Source organism: Thalassophryne amazonica, chromosome 17, assembly GCF_902500255.1.
Source record: "Thalassophryne amazonica chromosome 17, fThaAma1.1, whole genome shotgun sequence".
Taxonomy (NCBI): Eukaryota; Metazoa; Chordata; class Actinopteri; order Batrachoidiformes; family Batrachoididae; genus Thalassophryne; species Thalassophryne amazonica.
The window spans coordinates 50,126,618-50,145,183 of record NC_047119.1 but is presented as its reverse complement, the minus strand read 5'-3'; the positions used below and the strand labels follow the sequence as shown (position 1 = coordinate 50,145,183).

The 18,566-nt window shown below is 39.0% G+C and overlaps 1 protein-coding gene across 1 annotated transcript; it reads left to right on the top strand.

Moving 5' to 3' along the window:
• The first annotated feature begins 228 nt into the window (after window positions 1-228).
• On the top strand, window positions 229-17,769 carry LOC117528989 (protein Niban 2-like). Its single transcript, XM_034191672.1, has 9 exons — window positions 229-357; window positions 2,651-2,755; window positions 2,851-3,013; window positions 6,256-6,443; window positions 6,534-6,689; window positions 10,830-10,943; window positions 13,482-13,589; window positions 13,708-13,819; window positions 15,791-17,769. The coding sequence occupies exons 1-9, from the start codon at window positions 334-336 to the stop codon at window positions 16,642-16,644; spliced, it is 1,824 nt and encodes a 607-aa protein (XP_034047563.1). The 5' UTR covers window positions 229-333; the 3' UTR covers window positions 16,645-17,769.
• Window positions 17,770-18,566: the final 797 nt, after the last annotated feature.

Sequence of the window (18,566 nt, the reverse complement as noted above, 5' to 3'; positions counted from 1 at the left end):
TCGCAGCCTTTACTTAAGGTTGTTTCATATTTCAGAACCCCCCCCCCAAAAAAGAATGTCAAAGCTACAATAAGTAGGAAACAAAATCTTGACCAGTGACTACACAATGCAGTGCAGAGCCTCACCACTAGATGTCACTAAATCCTACACCACTGTAGTTTTAAATGTAATATTGTAAAAATTCATGCAGTTTCTGAAGAAACGGATACACAATGAATTGGCGCTTTACTGCCCCCAACAGGTCTGTCGGAGGAGTGCATCGTCCAGACTCCAGCCTTCACCGATGCTGTGCGACTTTACAGGCAAGCCAAGGGACACTATGGTACCTGGGATATGATGTGCGGAGCGCCCCCACAGGTGGGTACAGACAGACTCCTCTGTTCAATCACACTAATGCTGCATCTCGGACTGGAACCTTCCAGATCTCAATTTCATAAACACCATGGCCAACACCTCCAATCGTGTTTTAAAAGCTTCAACAAACAGAGGCAATAGATGTGTCTGATGAACAAGAACTGTGTCCTTTTCACCTCTCAGGGTCTCAGAATTCTCATTCATTTTGGTTTTATTGGATCTTTGATGCCGTCCTTGTCAACTCATAATGGCCCAGTCACACGGCACTTAACAAAGGGCACTGAAGTCCAAGCGAAACAAGAAATCTGGACTTTCGTTGACTTTCATTGGCATCGTTAACCTTCGCGCAGCTTCGTTCCTGCAGCTGGCGCTTCGTCAGGATTTTTAAACTGTTGAAAAATTGAACGAAGAGCAACGAAAACCTCAATTCGTCCGAGTTCGTTTTGCTGTCGTTCTTAACGTGTTTTTAATCGTTGTTTAGTTTTTGTAACGTTATTGTTTAGTTTGACTTCATTTGACCAGCTGAGTGTTTCACACAGTGCAGAAGCCGGTTGTGAGCACTGCTGCTGCCGCTGCATTTATATACCGTCGGAAATTACAGGGCAAACTCAGCCTCTTTGCTTGGATTTTTTATCTGGGTCAGGAATCAGCTTCAATGGGCTCAGGCACCTTATATAGGCAGAATTAATCTTTTGTGTGGATATAATTAATTATTTTTGCCACAAGCAACTGCAGAATTTGAAACACAAAAAAAGTTGTGTAATTTCAGACGGTACTTGAACGCAGCGTCAGCAGCAGCTGATGCGTGCGCTTATCATTTTTTATTAAATATAACAATATGAGTGTAGGAATGACAATCCAGCCCTTATGTACATGTGGCAATAGGTAGATAATTCAATGATTATATAAAGAGCTGTTCTGGAAGGACAGAATTCATGGTGTGGATCAGCGCAGCTGGTTGAAATAACCGCACATGTGAGTCAATGCACGTTCACACAGACTGATCAATTTGCTGCTCTGATATATTCAGTATTTTTACACTTATATTATTCCCCCTTTGACAGTTTTCTGTTATAAATCAATATATATGGCTTAGAACATAATTAGAACACAATACAAGTGACACAGCAGTGACCATGGCACACCAGAGGGTTTTTTTTTGTTTTGTTTTTGTTGTTTTTTTGTTTGTTTGTTTTTTTAAATTGGAGCAAGACGGAGCACACAGCATGTTGTCAGACACTGAGGATTCTGTTGATGAAGGACATGATCCCTCTTTTGTTCTGGACGAGGAACCAGAGCAGGTGGTCCCATCGATGTGCGCACAGATCTCCACAGCTTCTGTTTGCAGTTTCTCTAGGACTCAGGCACTATGAGCTCCGTACCAGCGCTGAGTCCTGGAACTCAGAGATGCAGACACACACTGCTCCAGCTGTGGCTCCAGGCGCGTTTCATTTACAGCATCAAGATCATTAGCTTTGGTTGGTTTTGCTCCTCTTTCATCCCTTTTGCATTCTTGCTTCGCAGGCTATTCAGTGATAAAGCTCTTTCGTCCACCTTTTCTCAACGATTTGTGACTTTTTTTTACCTTTTCCCTTCATTCAGGAATCGTCGTGTGCCGTGTGACTGGGCCAATAAGTTACTGAAGAAGAAGCTCCACATGCAACAATGATGAAATGACTAAATATGAAAGCTAGGGCAACACCTAGAACCCATAATACCAACAAGGGAATACAGTCAGTCAGATCTGACAGTTCAACTCGTCCAGACTTAATTGTGCAGAAGTGGAAATAAAAAACATGAAGTCCATTCATTAATATTGCTGTTATACATTACAGCATGTTTGCACTTTAATATTTTGAGTATGTATATCTTTGCTATGAAGCACAGGTTTTTTTAGTTGCACATCAGTTTGTTGGCTTCCATGTCGTCTTTAGACAGAACTGGCTACGAATTTGGTAAAACCTACAAATAAAGCATTGTATACGTTAATCCATATTTTGTTTGCAATCTTTTTATAAAATTAAATCTGTCACAATTCCTCTTGAATGAGCCAGTTTTCTTTTCTTTTTTTTTTTTTTTTTTTTTGCAAAACAACAAACTTTTTTTTTTCCAAATATGAGCTCATATTTGTGCATAATTTTGGTCATCTTTTGTCCTGATTGTTCATTACCCAGCAACATGTTTAACTAAATCTTGATACTGACCTTCAATATTCTTTGTATTTGTGACAATTTTGAGGCTTCTTTTTGATGCTGAAATAAACCTGCTTTGGTATATCCACCTGTTTTCCGTGCAGATCCTGACTAATCTGGTGATGGAGACGCTTCATCCCGAGCTGAGAAATCTCATTGGTCCTCGTCTGAGGGGGAAGCTGCAGGACAGACAGAGGAGCTGGATGCTGGTGAGTTCCTTCTAAACTCCACTTCAGGTGTCTTCCTGTCACATGTTCAATGAAAGCTAATCAATTTCATGTCTTTGAATGCCTCACTGCCTCAGATCTCCGACGCCGTGTACAGGCAGGTGTTGTCACAGGCGGCCAATCAGTATGAAGCTCTGACCGGTGCCTGTGAGGCCAAAAAGGTTCAGTTGGATGCTGCTCTGCGCACCGACATGGACCAGATCATCACGTCTAAAGAACATGTTACTGGCAAAATACAAGGTGACCAATATACAAAAATTCAATGTGTGCAAATGCAGGAATCACTCAAGTGTAATTGTAGGAGTAATTCCTTTATGACATTAAATTAAAAATAATAAATAAAAATCAAGCAACCTTATATCGTCATTTTTTAAATTAATCTTTGTGGGAAAAATCTCTGCAACGTGCTGCAAATTAAATAAAATAAGAAATTGAAAATATTAGAGTGTCTAACATCTAAATCATCAATTTTACAACCGTTTTTATTTAAACAACTCAGAGGGTGGCCACATGGACATTTCAAGTCTGTGTGATTGGAGATTGTTTAGTCACTAGAAATGGTGCGATCCTGCTCTGTTGATGTGAGGCTGTGTAGTGGAGCAGATAAGTTTGATTTTTGGCCAGAATTGTTCACTTGGTGATACAAGCGTCAGCTTTGGCATGAATGTTCTTCATAAATCAGTGTTTGAGAAAAAGTGTGGGCCACTTGAAAATCCAATATGGCGGCCAGGTAGGGTCAATGAAGAATTACACAGGGTCAAAATTTTAAAATTCTCCAATCATTTTGAAAACTCTACCACATTATTTGTCCGATCATAACACTTCCAAAAGGTTTGGATTATCTGTGACTGAATGTTATAGAGTTATGGGGTAAAACAGCAAGAATGGTGACAAAGGTCAATTTCAGTTTGTACAGGGGTCAAAAGTTAAAGTTGCTCCAGTCTTTGTAAAATGTGATGCAAATTATTGGTTTTTTAAAAGGAGTAGTTTGCACCATGTGTCATGCTCAGTTGTCACGTTACAGGGTAACATATGTGACATACCATAGAATCCAATGTACGTCGACATTGTTTGACATATACTTTGCATACCAAGCATTCAACACAGTCAAAAGTATTCCATTTATTGATCCTATTAGCTCAACCAATAATGTGCACCACCTTTTACCAAAATTGGAGCAAGTTTAACTTTTGACTCCTGTACAAACTGAAACTGACCTTTGTCACCATTCTTGCTGTTTTTACCAAATAACTCCAGAACATTCAGTCACAGATAGTCCAAACTATACCTTTTTGGAATCTTTGTGATCAGACACATAATGTGGTTATAGCATTTAATATGATTGGAGCATTTTTAAATTTTGACCCCTGTGTAATTCTTCATTGACCCCTACCTGGCCGCCATATTGGATTTCAAGTGGCCTGCACTTTTTTCTCAAACACTGATTTATGAAGAACATTCATGCCAAATCTGATGCTTGTGTCACTATTTGAAATCTTTTTCCACTTATCTGCTGCACTAGTGTGAGAAGGAGACTCGCGAGGGAAGCCACCAAGACATCTCTCACCACACTGAAGGTGTTACAAGCTTCAGTGGCTGTGATTGGAGACAGTTTTGTCTGTCACTTCTGCAGTCACAGTTTTATGGTGTTTGTTAATTTGGTCTTCAGAACACTGGATCTGTCACCTGTTGATCCAGATTAAATTAGCTGAAGCCATTCATATCATGTGAACTGAAGTGGAAGAACTGCATTCCATCATTTACACTGTGCAGAACTTTTCTGACTTCATCACACAGATATGACTCCAGAGTGCACGCTGAGTGCTTTAAATGCTGCAGGTTCCCTTTACATGTGGGCTGTGCAGGACTGTGACTGTTGTACTACAACCTGTTGATTTAATTTCGTTCTGTGTGCAAAGGTCCATCGTTCAGCAAATGAGTGACATTGTGAACATCGTGCTCTTTCCATTGTGTTGATTTGTCACCACACACATACCAACACACAGGCATGTGAACAATTTCAAATGTCGTCTTGGCCTGAGAATGTATAATGTTTTAATAGTTAATATTTTTAAAAAAATGATAAATTACAATTATTTTTATTTAAGTATTTAGCATTTATCACACAAAACATACAACTAAATATGTTTTAAATTAATATTGCTTATATTAAAATATTTTTAAACATACTTTTTATTTAGTATTTATCACACAAACCTCCAAATATTTTTTTTTAATTAATATTGCTTAATATTAAAATATTTTTAAACATACTTTTTATTTAGCGTTTATCACACAAACCTACAACTAAATATTTTTAATCACTAATGAAAGTATTATAATATTTAATAATATTAAAACCCGGTTAGCTAGCAGCCACTTGTCTCTTGTTGCAAAACTCCTACTTTGATTGAAAATGGATGGCAGCTGCTTGCTTTGATTCTGTCTCTTGTAGCTAATGTGACCAAGGCATGAGAGGGTCCCAGCCATGATTGATAGCATTATAAACAACGGTATCTGCTGGACAACCTATGTAATGACACCATTTGCAACAGCCAACGTGTTTTTCTGTATTGTTTTATTCAATAAAATGAAAGTTTTCATATCTGCAAAAATAACGTTGATACCAATATGTTTGTGAAAGGCTCATATCAGCTGATATTATTGGCCAACTGATATATCAACCAGGTTCTACGTATGTACTCTAAATGTGTAATTGTGTTTAAGTTATCGTATTTTCTGAAGTATAAGTCAGTTTTTACTAGTTGGACAGGTCCTGCAACTTATACGACAGACTGAAAAGTCCTGTTTTTATGTTCATGAGTATTATAATTAATAATTCTAATAATAATAATTATTATTATTTATATAGGACCTTCCATGAATTACCTAACTAAATAAATAAACTCCAATAATAAAGAATAAATACCAGTAATAAAAGTACCATACATTACAGCAATCCACAAATACCCCAAAATCTACAGCAGATTAAAAAAAAAGGCTCATGTTTTGTTGTTGTGTTTCCAACAGTGTGAGCCAACAATCAGTTAGAATCTGATTATTTATTCTGTTCCAACTGTGTCAGATAAATCTAATATGATGTTCGTCCTTGTTGGAATTTCAAAGTACTTATGTTACACAGCACATGCTGTGGTGTGCACATGTGCTACACTGAGTTCCTGTCTGCTGTTAAACTGACCCCAAGGGAAATGCTGTTACAAAGAGTTTCACATGCAGAAAAATGTGCAACTTATACTCTAAAAAATATAAATAGTTAAATTGCAAGAGATGGATTCATTCATCTGTTCACTCTCTGCATTTTACTGGGTGCATTCTGAGGCGTTCTCAAAGTCTGGGGAAAATATTAATGTGCCACATTTCAAGTCAGAAATCCAACCTGCAAGAACTCTGACTTACTTATTTATTTATTTTAAACCTTTTTGTTGTATTTTCTTTCATCCTCCACGTGTCCGGATGTGCAGCGTTGGTGTTGCCCAAAGCAGAGCAGCTCCTGCAGACCAGCATCCAGCCGTACATCAACTCCATCCTGGAGGCCTTGATGGAGCCCACCAGCCGAGGTTTTGCCGAGGTCAGAGATGTTTTTTTCAAGGAGCTGGTCGAGATGAGCAAGAACTCCCTAAACGACACAGGCAAGGAAAAAGTGGGAGAGGTGAGACGACGCGAATCAGTGATCCCGTGTTTGTGTGGTGACCTTACGATGCCACCTTCGTTCCCCTGAACTTGCCCTCTCATCCCTCAGCACATGGACAGGTTATCCATGCTGGCCTTCCACCCGGTGAAGATGCAGAGCTGCTATGAGAAGGTGGAGGAGCTAAACCTGGAGGGGTTGCAGCAGCGGTTTGATGTCTCCAGCCCTTCTGTGTTTGTCAACCGAGCTCAGATACTCATGAGGGAGGTGAGATAACTTGTGTGTAACATATGAAAACAAAAAAAAGCTCAACAGACAGCCAGCAGAAGGCAGAAAAGTGCTTCCAAAAATTTTTTGGGGGGGCATTTTTTGTTACAAGCAGGCATCTATGCTAGATCAAGTCCTTATATAGTAAGGTTTCACATCAGGGGCGATGCCAAAAATAAAAATAATTTTTTGGTGATTTTTCAAAAATGGTCCAATCCTTTTGATATGCATATCAAATTACTCGTCTTGACGAGTACAGTTCAAAAATATATAGTTTGACCTATTTTTGACATTGCGTTACATCACAGTGACTGAAAATGTGGAAAGGTCAACGCACTTTTCGTGAAGGGTCAAATTCATAAAATCTGTTATGATGGTCCGATTATGACAATTGTGGTGTCTAATTATATGTTTTCTTGCACAAGAAAACCAATAAGACAACTTACATAGACCATTATGCCAGTCTTAGCTATGAAAATACAATTATGTCAGATAAGATGGGTCTATTGATTAACTTTATCCAACTTCAAAATGGTTATGACATCAAAATTGATCATAATTGGCCTCTTTTATGTCAAGCACATTAATTAAATATAAAAATTGCATAATTATGTTTTTTGTGAATATAAAGAAAATCAGAATACAAAAGCAAAGACAGAGACATTTTAGAGTACACTATGGCTAATTTATTAAAATCATTTTTTAGGATTCATTGTTTCCATTACACAACATACACTTGATACCGCAAGTATCAGAACCATTCAAAATAAGTTCAATACGCCCACTGACATTTTTTTTGTTGTTGTTGTTGTGATGTGATTTGATTTGACATCATTTGAAGTATATTTGGGTGTAAATAGAGGAAAATAGGGTACAAACAACAACCAAAACAAGACATCTTGTTGTGAAAGTGTAGGGACACGGACCCACAACAGGGGGCGCAAATGAACGGACAATGGAGGAAGTCAAATATCAACACTTTACTGTTGTGAAACAAGCACAACAATCACAACCAATAATAATAATTGTAGCGATAAGTCAATCACAACGGTGTCGTGTGGGCAGGCTCGAAGGTAGGAGACGTCCGTCCAAGCCGAACCGGAACCACACGATTTCCTCCGCCACCGAATCCCGGGAATACTGGAGCCGCCAAGTCCCGAACTCCAGGTGGCCACTGCCTCCGCTTGTCGGATCCGGTACTGCTGGCGAGGAACAGAAACAGTCAGATGTGGGTGCGTCTGCACCCAGCAACACGTGGGGTGAAACACCACCTCCACCTCTAGTCAGGAAAAACACTGCTGGAATGTAAGTACTTATCCGTGTAGCAATCTCCTGCTGTTCTTCTCTCTGTACAAAGGCAAAAAGTATTTTCTAGTCAAAGAATAATTCGCTGGCTGGATATGTTACCTTCTGGGTCGAACGATATCTCGGCAAAGAGGTGGAGATTTCGTCTGGCTGATATACCGACACTGATCCGACGAATGGTGACAGCTGTCAAAGATGATGAGCGGCAGCTGTCACTCTGGCTGCTCCTGTGAGGCGGCAGCGCCCTCTGGTGCCTGGAGCCCGCACTCCAGGCAGGGTGCCCTCTGGTGGTGGTGGGCCAGCAGTACCTCCTCTTCAGCGGCCCACACAACACATCTTAGGGCAAAAAATATCAATTTTCTTAGAATCACATTTTCTGATTCATTGTTAACTTTTCACATCATAATTTGCAAGTTCAAGCATCAGAGCCATGAGCTATAAATTGTGTTGTTAATGTAAGTTCCAAGAGGTGCCTTTTTTCTCTTGTAATAAATGTAGATCCAAAACTGCATAATTCTGAAATTAGATTACAAATAAACGAATTCAAAGGACATTCTATATAAATTCTAAACTGAAAATACTGCATTTTAAGTGTTTTGTTGTGTTAGCTACTTAAAGCAATCACCTTGGGTTTAAACAGCCTTCTGCACGGCACCCACAGGCACCCATGCAACACTGACCACCCTTAAAGCACTTACAGGCTGCAGTCCTTTTTCCCTCTATTTACACCCAAAATATACTTCAAATGATGTCAAATCACATCAAATCATAGTTTTACCAAAATCATATTAATATATGTTTTTCCATAACATGGGTGGTAATCAGTTTAATTTTTTATGGAATGCCCCTTTAAGGTAACTAAAATTTGTCAATTTGGTACTAATAACAAAAAAAAAATAATGTCAGTGGGTGTGTTGAATTTATTTTGAATGGTTCTGATACTTGAGGTATCAAGTGTATGTTGTGTAATGGAAACAATGAATCATAAAAAATGATTTTAATAAATGAGCCGTAGTGTACTCTAAAATGTCTCTGTCTTCTTTGCTTTTGTATTCTGATTTGTATTCTGATGCTGAAAAACTAATTCATGCATTTATTTCCTCTAGGCTGGACTATTGTAATTCATTATTATCAGGTTGTCCTAAAAGTTCCCTGAAAAGCCTTCAGTTAATTCAAAATGCTGCAGCTAGAGTACTGACGGGGACTAGAAGGAGAGAGCATATTTCACCCATATTGGCCTCTCTTCATTGGCTTCCTGTTAATTCCAGAATAGAATTTAAAATTCTTCTTCTTACTTATAAGGTTTTGAATAATCAGGTCCCATCTTATCTTAGGGACCTCATAGTACCATATCACCCCAATAGAGCGCTTCGCTCTCAGACTGCAGGCTTACTTGTAGTTCCTAGGGTTTGTAAGAGTAGAATGGGAGGCAGAGCCTTCAGCTTTCAGGCTCCTCTCCTCTGGAACCAGCTCCCAATTTGAATCAGGGAGACAGACACCCTCTCTACTTTTAAGATTAGGCTTAAAACTTTCCTTTTTGCTAAAGCTTATAGTTAGGGCTGGATCAGGTGACCCTGAACCATCCCTTAGTTATGCTGCTATAGACTTAGACTGCTGGGGGTTTCTTCCTGTTAAAAGGGAGTTTTTCCTTCCCACTGTCGCCAAGTGCTTGCTCACAGGGGTCGTTTTGACCGTTGGGGTTTTTCCGTAATTATTGTATGGCTTTGCCTTACAATATAAAGCGCCTTGGGGCAACTGTTTGTTGTGATTTGGCGCTATATAAATAAAATTGATTTGATTTGATTTTCTTTATATTCACAAAAACATACTTATGCAAGTTTTATATTTAATTAATGTGCTTGATGTAAAAGAGGCCAATTATGATTAATTTTGATGTCATAACCATTTTGAAGTCAGATAAAGTTAATCAATAGACCCATCTTATCTGACATAATTGTATTTTCATAGCTAAGACTGGCATAATGGTCTATGTAAGTTGTCTTATTGGTTTTTCTTGTGTAAGAAAACATATAATTAGACAACAAAATTGTCATAATCGGACCATCTTAATAGATTTTATGAATTTGACCCTTCACGAAAAGTGTGTTGACCTTTCCACATTTTCGGTCATTGTGACATAACGCAAGGTCAAAAATAGGTCAAACTATATATTTTTGAACTCTACTTGTCAAGACGAGTAATTTGATATGCATCTTAAAAGGATTGGGGAGGTGATGGTCTAGTGGTTAAGGTGTTGGGCTTGAGACCAGAAGATCCTGGGTTCAAATCCCTGCCTGACTGGAAAATCACTAAGGGCCCTTGGGCAAGGTCTTTAATCCCTTATTGCTCCCGGTGTGTAGTGAGCGCCTTGTATGGCAGCACCCTGACATCGGGGTGAATGTGAGGCATTATTGTAAAGTGCTTTGAGCGTCTGATGCAGATGGAAAAGCGCTATATAAATGCAGTCCATTTACCATTCCATTTATTGGACCATTTTTGAATTTTGACCCAAAAATGGGGGTTTTTGGCCCAAAAATGGCCAAAAAATGATTTTTATTTTTGGCATCGCCCCTGATGTGAAACCTTACTATATAAGGACTTGATCTAGCATAGATGCCTGCTTGTAACAAAAAATGCAGAAAAAAATTTTTTGAAGCACTTTTCTGCCTTCTGCTGGCTGTCTGCACAGCAACAGTAAAACCTGTTTAATGTGAGAACAAGTTTGTGCCATCTGCTGGACAAAAACAGCATAATGTTTAGTAAAGATAACCCAGATGTGCGCCAAAGCTGAGCCGGGTTTAGAGATGCCGTTAGTGTCTTTTCTTCTCTTGGCAGCAAATGGACAACTCTGTGTACACATTTGAGCAGCTGCTCAACCAGTCTTTGGAGAGTAAGGGAGAAGAGGACCTATGTAAGACCATCCAGAGATGCCAGGACAGAGTTCTCAAGGTAAATCACAGCAGTACCATTAGAAAGCACGCTTTAACCAAGGCTCAACATTACAGCATCAGCAGCACCTTGGCTTTGAGTCTATCTGCTCCTGTACAGTAGACGCAAGTCCTACAGAGGCCACAAGGGGAGGCCATAGAGTGCTGTTGAGCATTGTTTATAGTCTCTGTAGATGATGAACACAGAAAATATCAGGGTCCATAACCACGAAGCAACCGGCTGAAAACAGCTCCGAGTGACTTTATTCTAAGAAAAATCTCAGAATTCCTTGAATTCTTAGACATTGCTTCGATTTTTCCCTTGGTTAGATGAAAGCCGTTCACAAAACACCTTAGACCTTAAGAGAGCTCCTAAAGCGCCAAACTGATAAGAGTAGGGAGGAGGACTTTTAAGAAGTCTAAGAGTGTCTTAGGGCCCTGTTCTACTGGTGTTTAGGAGGATTTGCATATGGATTGCGCATAAAATTGGCCCATATTCGCCAAACATCCACAATATCCGTGTAACATGCCTGTATGAGTCAGCCGTCATCGAACACGCCTGTGATCATCTGCAGAGACACATGTCCGCAGCCAGGATTTTTGAGCTGTTCAAAAATATGAATGCGGATGACATCCGCCTTACATACTCCATACATACTCAATTCGTACACAGTACATACTCACTCTATGCGCTGTATATCTGCCGTTAACCGCTGATATCTGCAACTGACGGGGATTTGCGGCTTGGCAGCGGACTGGGACAGTGTGTAAAACAGATATATTGCACCCCTATCACATCCACATCACAAACTAAAATATGTTGTAGCAAATGCATACAAATTTGCCACGAATAAAGCGTTTTTATTACATCTGCTTTGCAGCTGATTTGCGGACAATCTGTGAATGCATAACAAACACGTCACGTAAACCCAAAGTATTATATGTGGCAGAAAGCGACATACCTGCCAGTCAGTGCCGGTCCGGCTGTGTAAATCCACAAAGATGTAATAGCTGCTGCAATCCAGGACTTTTATTTAACTCCAACAAAAGGAAGAGTTGCTGTTTACCCACAACTCACGCTGACGTCTGTTTTCTGTGACACTCTCAAAAAAAGAAAAAACACCGTCTCACACCCCTAGCGGCTTCTCCCCTCCCTCCCGCTCCCCAAACTCATGAACAGTTAACCCTCGCATGACAAAATGAACATTAACTCTGTGATCAACTTGTCCAAGTCCAGCAAATGCTCCAGAGGCTGTATTGTTGGTGTGAATAGTGATGGCGAAAGGCCCGAGTGCGCTTCTTTTATGACCGCAATGCAGATGCCGTGCACGTGCAACACGTGCGCGATGCATTCATAATACACCTGTAATACTGCCGTGATAATCTCAATGTGTCAGATCATTTTCTTCACTACATGCGTTATATAACCGTGATTGTTCATCATATATTCGCTATATATTATTAATATATCCATAATTCATACTGGGACATTTGTCATTTTTGGCCATTTTTGTTGCAGACGACAACGAACGCCCACAATTTGTATACTCAGTTCATGCGCAATTAATCCTCTCCCCAGTGGGACAGGGCCCTTAAGCAGAGAAGACAGCAGAAAAGACAGAGAGGAAGCAGAGATATTCTCCGTATGTAGGCTGACAGTGAGTCAGTAACACGTTACCCGCTTGATCTACGTAATTATTTTACGTTAAGTTACTGTCTTAATGTATTCATAAAAAGTTGGTATCACATACACCCTGTTAATAATATAATTATTTTTAATATTATTATTGATATTACTAATATTTTTTTATTTTCTTTTATTATAGCTTTTATTTTGTCATTTGATTTTAAATGGACCACAATGGAAATTTCTTGTGTCATCCATGTATTTTTAATCTATTTACAATCATATTATGTACTCATGAATGAATGAATGAATGAATGTACTAAATAAACGCATGCACACACGCTTTTAATATATAGATATTCGGCTTGTGAATGACATACGTTCAAACATTTTCAAGATGTGTAACAATTTATTTAATTTTGCTGGGTTTCATCATAGTAACAAAGTTATCCTCATGATTACATTCTTAATGCAGCTCAGGTAGGAGGGCGGAACGCGTTTGTTTTTTTAAATTTCTCCTCCCCTTTCCATGACAACCAATCACAGCTCTTAGAGGACTGGGTCATACCAAGCAACGGGGTCAACTCCGGAGTTTCTGTCCCCTCCTTGTTCCGACTTGCTCTCAGACACTTCCTGGTTCACTCTTAGGCTAAGATTCCTTGCCAGGAAATTTTAGGCTAAGTTAGGAGCTCTTTGAGAGAGCTTTGAGTTGCTTCATGGATGCAGGCCCATGTTTTTTTAGACCTTTGGATGAGGGTTCGTAGAACTAATGCCATCAATATCTACGTGTTGTGATGATTTTCTGAAAATCTGTCTATCAGCTTTTTCTAAAATTTAGTACAACCAATCCTTGAGTGACTGTCTGGTCCTGGTAAGTTGGACTTTCTGATTGATTGTGTGGAAGTACCTGATGATGTTTGTGGTTCTTGTTAGAAATACGACTATGACAGCAGCACCGTGAGGAAGAAGTTCTTCAGAGAAGCTCTGCTGCAGATCATCATCCCGTACATGCTGAAGGAACTCTCGCTGTCCTGCTCATCTGTGAGCCTTGCAACCTTTCAGTTTTTCCTACAATGCCACATTTCAGTCTGCTGTCACTCCACTTCTGTGAATTAGCGTCAATTTTGAAACTTAACATCACCATCCCTCATTCCACCAGGAGCTGCCTCACTTCAAGGAGCTCATCTTTGAGGACTTCTCCCGTTTCCTGCTGGTGAACAACATGTTTGAAGAGGTGGTTCTGCAGTCAGTCACCAAGGACATAATGATGGGTGAGAGGCTAAATATTAGGTGCAGAAATTATTGTGTCCACGTTTGTAGTGGAAGTAAAATGAGGAGTTATGAGTTTTGTTTTGTGTTTCTTGTACCGTCCAGTTATCAGAGAAGCTGTAATAGGTGTTTTAATTTTACCAAACTGCAGGTAAAGTAAGTGATTTATTTAAAGCCATATTTGACTATTTTTGTTCAGCTGAGCAGAAAATCCAGAAGATCCACTGACATCTACACAATCTTTGGAGTTTTCAAAGTGCTACAATGAAAGATATTTAAAAACAAATTAGTAAGTGAATAAATTAGTGGAAAAGTCTAAACAAACATGTAAAGGAAAAAAATCTACATGCAGCACAATTAACGAACACATAACATTAACCATTCAATTTTTCGATTTTTACATTACATATTTTCTATACATTTGTTGATCTTTAATGCTTTTTCATTCTGAATCCAGTTATTTATATACTATATATATATTAAATCAGGGGAACACAGTATTCCCCTAATTATTTTTGGCTGTATGTTTTAACAATTCTTGAAATCCTTTTTAAAAATCTCATTCATTTTAAATCGATTGATATTGATATTATTTTACTCATTCTTAATCTGATTAGATTTTTTTATTTATAATACAGTGATTTATTAGTTAGATTCCCACATTAATTTATGCTTTTATATAGTGTGCATTCCACATCTATGGTTTACTTTATTTATTCACATGTTTATTCCCACATTCCATTATTTTTTTTCTTAATTTAAAACTCATTTGTATTTATTTAACTTCCTTATTTTTATTTCAACATTTTACTCATTTTTTAAACCCATTTGATTTTTATTTATAAGTTATTGATTTATTCATTAGATTCCCAATTTATTTATTTATGCTTTTATAGTTTTCATTCCACATCTGCAATTTACTTTGTGTTTATTTCCACATTCCATTATTCTTTTATTCATGTAAAACTCATTTGCATTTTTTTAATTTCCTTATTTCCATATATTTATTTTTTACATTTAATTAATTTGTTTTGTTCACTTATTTCCACAATTTCATTCACATTTTTAATTATGTAGCTATTCTTTTTATTTACACATTTTTTTATTTATCATTTATTAGCATTTTGAAATCATTTGTTTTTGCTGATTCTTTTTATTTACACTTTTATTCTTTTTTTAGTCCCCTTTATATTTTGATTAATTTGTTCTCTTGTAATAACTTCTTATATTTTTTGTAATTTATTCTGTATTGTGGCACTTTGAACTTCCTGCAGAATTCTGATACAATACAGAAAATGGCCTTGTTGGGGATTTTCTGCTGGTAGATCCCCTCCCAGTAGTTTTATGTGGTGAGCAGACTCAGAGACTGACAGAAAATGGACTTCAAAAACCAGATGTTGTATTGAAAGGATGCCTTCACAGAATGAATAGAGAGTCACTACAATAGTGCTGGGATCTTGAAACAAGCGTCCCACCCAACGTTGCAAACAAGAGCCCCAACATTGTGCCCCACCTACTTTTTAAACCTGCGCTTGACCGACCCCCAGGTGGGCGGGCCTTGCCCTGCTGCGTGGATCAGTACAGTTATGTGATTGGATGAAGAGTGTTACATTTGACATTGTATATGGGTGGCATGCTTGCGTTGTTTATCTGAACGGTATGAGTTAGATCAAAACTTTGCGCTGCCAGGGTCTGTATCAGCATGATAGCAAAGAACAGAATATTTCATGATGCCTGTTATCCCAGACGGAGATATGAAGACCTTAGTTTTATCAGTTTAGACTGTATGCAAGTGATGACATCTTTTGGGTATGTACGCAAAACATTCAGGTCAAATCCAGTCTGTGTCATCAAGTGGTCTGAGGACAAGCGTCATGGAACATTCCATCCAACAATCTTTTGAGCTGTTGCTGGTCTTTTGTGTTTGTGCAGCCGTTATTTACTCAGTTACCAACTGTTGTGTTGTTTTGCAGCTGTGAAGGAGGCGGCCGTCCAAAGGAAACACAACCTTTACCGGGACAGCATCATCCTGTCCAACAGCGACCCCAACCTGCACCTGCTTGAAGAAAAACCCGCTGTGGACTGGGCCACTAAATTTGGAGCCAATGAGCCAGAGGAGCCTGTAGAAGGTGGATCTGTGAACAGGCGCAAGCAGGTGGTGTCCATCATCCAGCTGGACGAGGTGCCCATTCCCTACGAGTCCTGCATGGAGGTCCCAGGAGTGGAGCTTATCCCAGAAGAGGAGTGCAAGGACATCCAAGAGGAGGATGAGGAGACCCCACTATCTCCTCTGGGTCCAAAATCCCCTGATAGCGTGGGTGAAATCAGGGGCCTGATTAATCCAGTGGTGGAGGTGGTGCTCCCGGTGACAGAGGAGGACGAGAGCAACCTGACCAACGGGACAGAGGTGAGGACTGACACCTTCACCATGGATGATGGGGTTCAGGAGAAGGTGACACACATCACCACTGTGGTGGAGGGCGTCCCCCGGAAATCCATCCGAGACAAGACATCCCCGCAGGACATGCTGCGGCAGCTGGTCGGAAACAAGAAACAGGAAACTGATGCACAGCATCAGGAGGAAGCAGCCATCAAGAACGCCATCGAGGAAATAGATGCGGCAGTGCAGGAAGGTGACAGTGAACAGAGCGCCGATTTTAGTGCGGCAGAGTCTGAATCAGCGCAGTCATCTGTTGTTAAAGACTCCGTCTTCCAGTCACCGACCCATAAGTTGCTGGATAAAGGTGAAGCTCAGCCTGTCGCAAACACAGCCAACGGCGAGGATAAAACGGTCACGCTGGAAGACATGCAAGTGGATTTTGTGTGAGATGTCAACTTGCCACAAAATGACTCCGAAACTGGAGAAGCGGCAAAGTGTGCATCAGATGCAAACAGAAACAGAAAGAACAAAGAATTTAGTTGAAGATACCTTCAGTGATGCTGCACACTTCAAAAACAGTTTCACAGTCCAGGTTTGAACATACTCTGATTTCTATGTGATGATTTTCTTTATTTTTTTCCTCTCTGTTCAGCTTTGCAGCCACTAAATTCAACATAGAGAATCTACTTTAGTATGCAAGTTGCACCAGAAGGATAATCAAACTGGTAATCTACACTTTCTTAGATTCTGTTGACAATTTGCCAGCATATTATTATTATTATTATTATTATTATTATTATTATTATTATCACAGCAGTAGTTTACAAATTTTGTGGTGAAAACAAAAAAAAAACTTTTTCCATTTTAAGCATTTGCAGCCTTTTTGGACTGTTAGTCTAATCGCTGCTGTACATAACCTAAAAGCTTTAAGAATAAACAGGTAAAAAAAAAAAAAAAAAAAATACAACTTACAAGAAACTTTCAGTTGAGGTGCTTATTTATTTTTGTGCGTGGGGGGTTTACTCTTTTTTTAAGAGGCCATCCGTGATCTCAAATGTAGGTTATTTGGTAACAATTAGAAATGCACACAAAATACATAAAATAGTACATTCTGAATATTGTAATAAAGAAAAAATTAAAATCCTCATTTTCATTATTACTAAACAAAAACAAAAAATGTTAAATTGGCCATGTAACTGCATGTAAATGGAATCTTGACTTCAATGGATCAGCAGAGGTCGCTGTAGCCAACCGTTACATGTGCAGGATTTGTTTTTTCCTAATATGTTTTAATGTAGCATTTTTTTTATTTACAGATGGCCTTAATGTTTCAACTCTAGAAGATTTTAAAATGCTGATAGAGAATGATAAAGCCTTGCACGTCTTTTCTTTTCGACATCTGTGGAGGATTTAAAAATAAATCATGTTCTCCATGGATGTGGATCACATTAGTGTAAATATCTGAATATGACGAGCCTTTAATCAGCAGGAGACTCTGATGACGGTTTCTGACAAAAACAACAGTTTTATTTTAAAACTGCCGTGTAGGTACTTTGACTCGATCATGACAAAGAATCTAGTAATTTAACCCTTTTCCTTAATTTAATTGTGTAATATCTGAATTTCACCGCTCTGCCTCTGTTCCAGCACAGGGGACGTTAATTCATTTTTATTAATAGTGCACACAGCATTGAAAATAATGCATTAAATATGAACCAAGATCCGTGTGTGTTTTCATAAACTAGATCAGGGATAATTAGGCAAGAACGATTTTCTGTAGAAGAAATAAAACCTCGATTAAAACCAGTGCTGCTGAATTGATTGTAAATGACAGTTATAAGAATATCTGCAGACAACACCAAACAATAAATAAATTTCAAAACTACTTCACCAATATTCAAAGCTATCCCTTCAATTCAGTTTCAATTCATTTTATTTATACACGAGTAAGGTCTAACCTTACCAACCCCTAGAGCAGGGGTGGGCAACGAGGGCTGAGACAGTGCAGGTTTTCCTTGCAACCAGTCACCTCAGCAGGTGGGTGCTGATGAGCTTCTCCTCTGAACATAAACACCTGCTAGTCAATGAAATCACCTGCTGAGACACCTGATCTTTAACGAAATCACCTGCTGAGGTGATTGGTAGAAAGGAAAACCTGCAGTGTTTCGGCCCTTCATGGCACATGATTGCCCACCTCTGCCCTAGAGCAAGCACACGGGCGACAGTGGTAAACTCCCTCTGATGATATTGAGGAAGAAACCACAAGCAGACCAGACTCAGAGAAGTGACCTACTGCTTAGGCAACAGTTCACTTCAGATTTTGGTTTCATACTCAAAACACTCAAAGTATTTCTGTCTTCAAGCCTGAC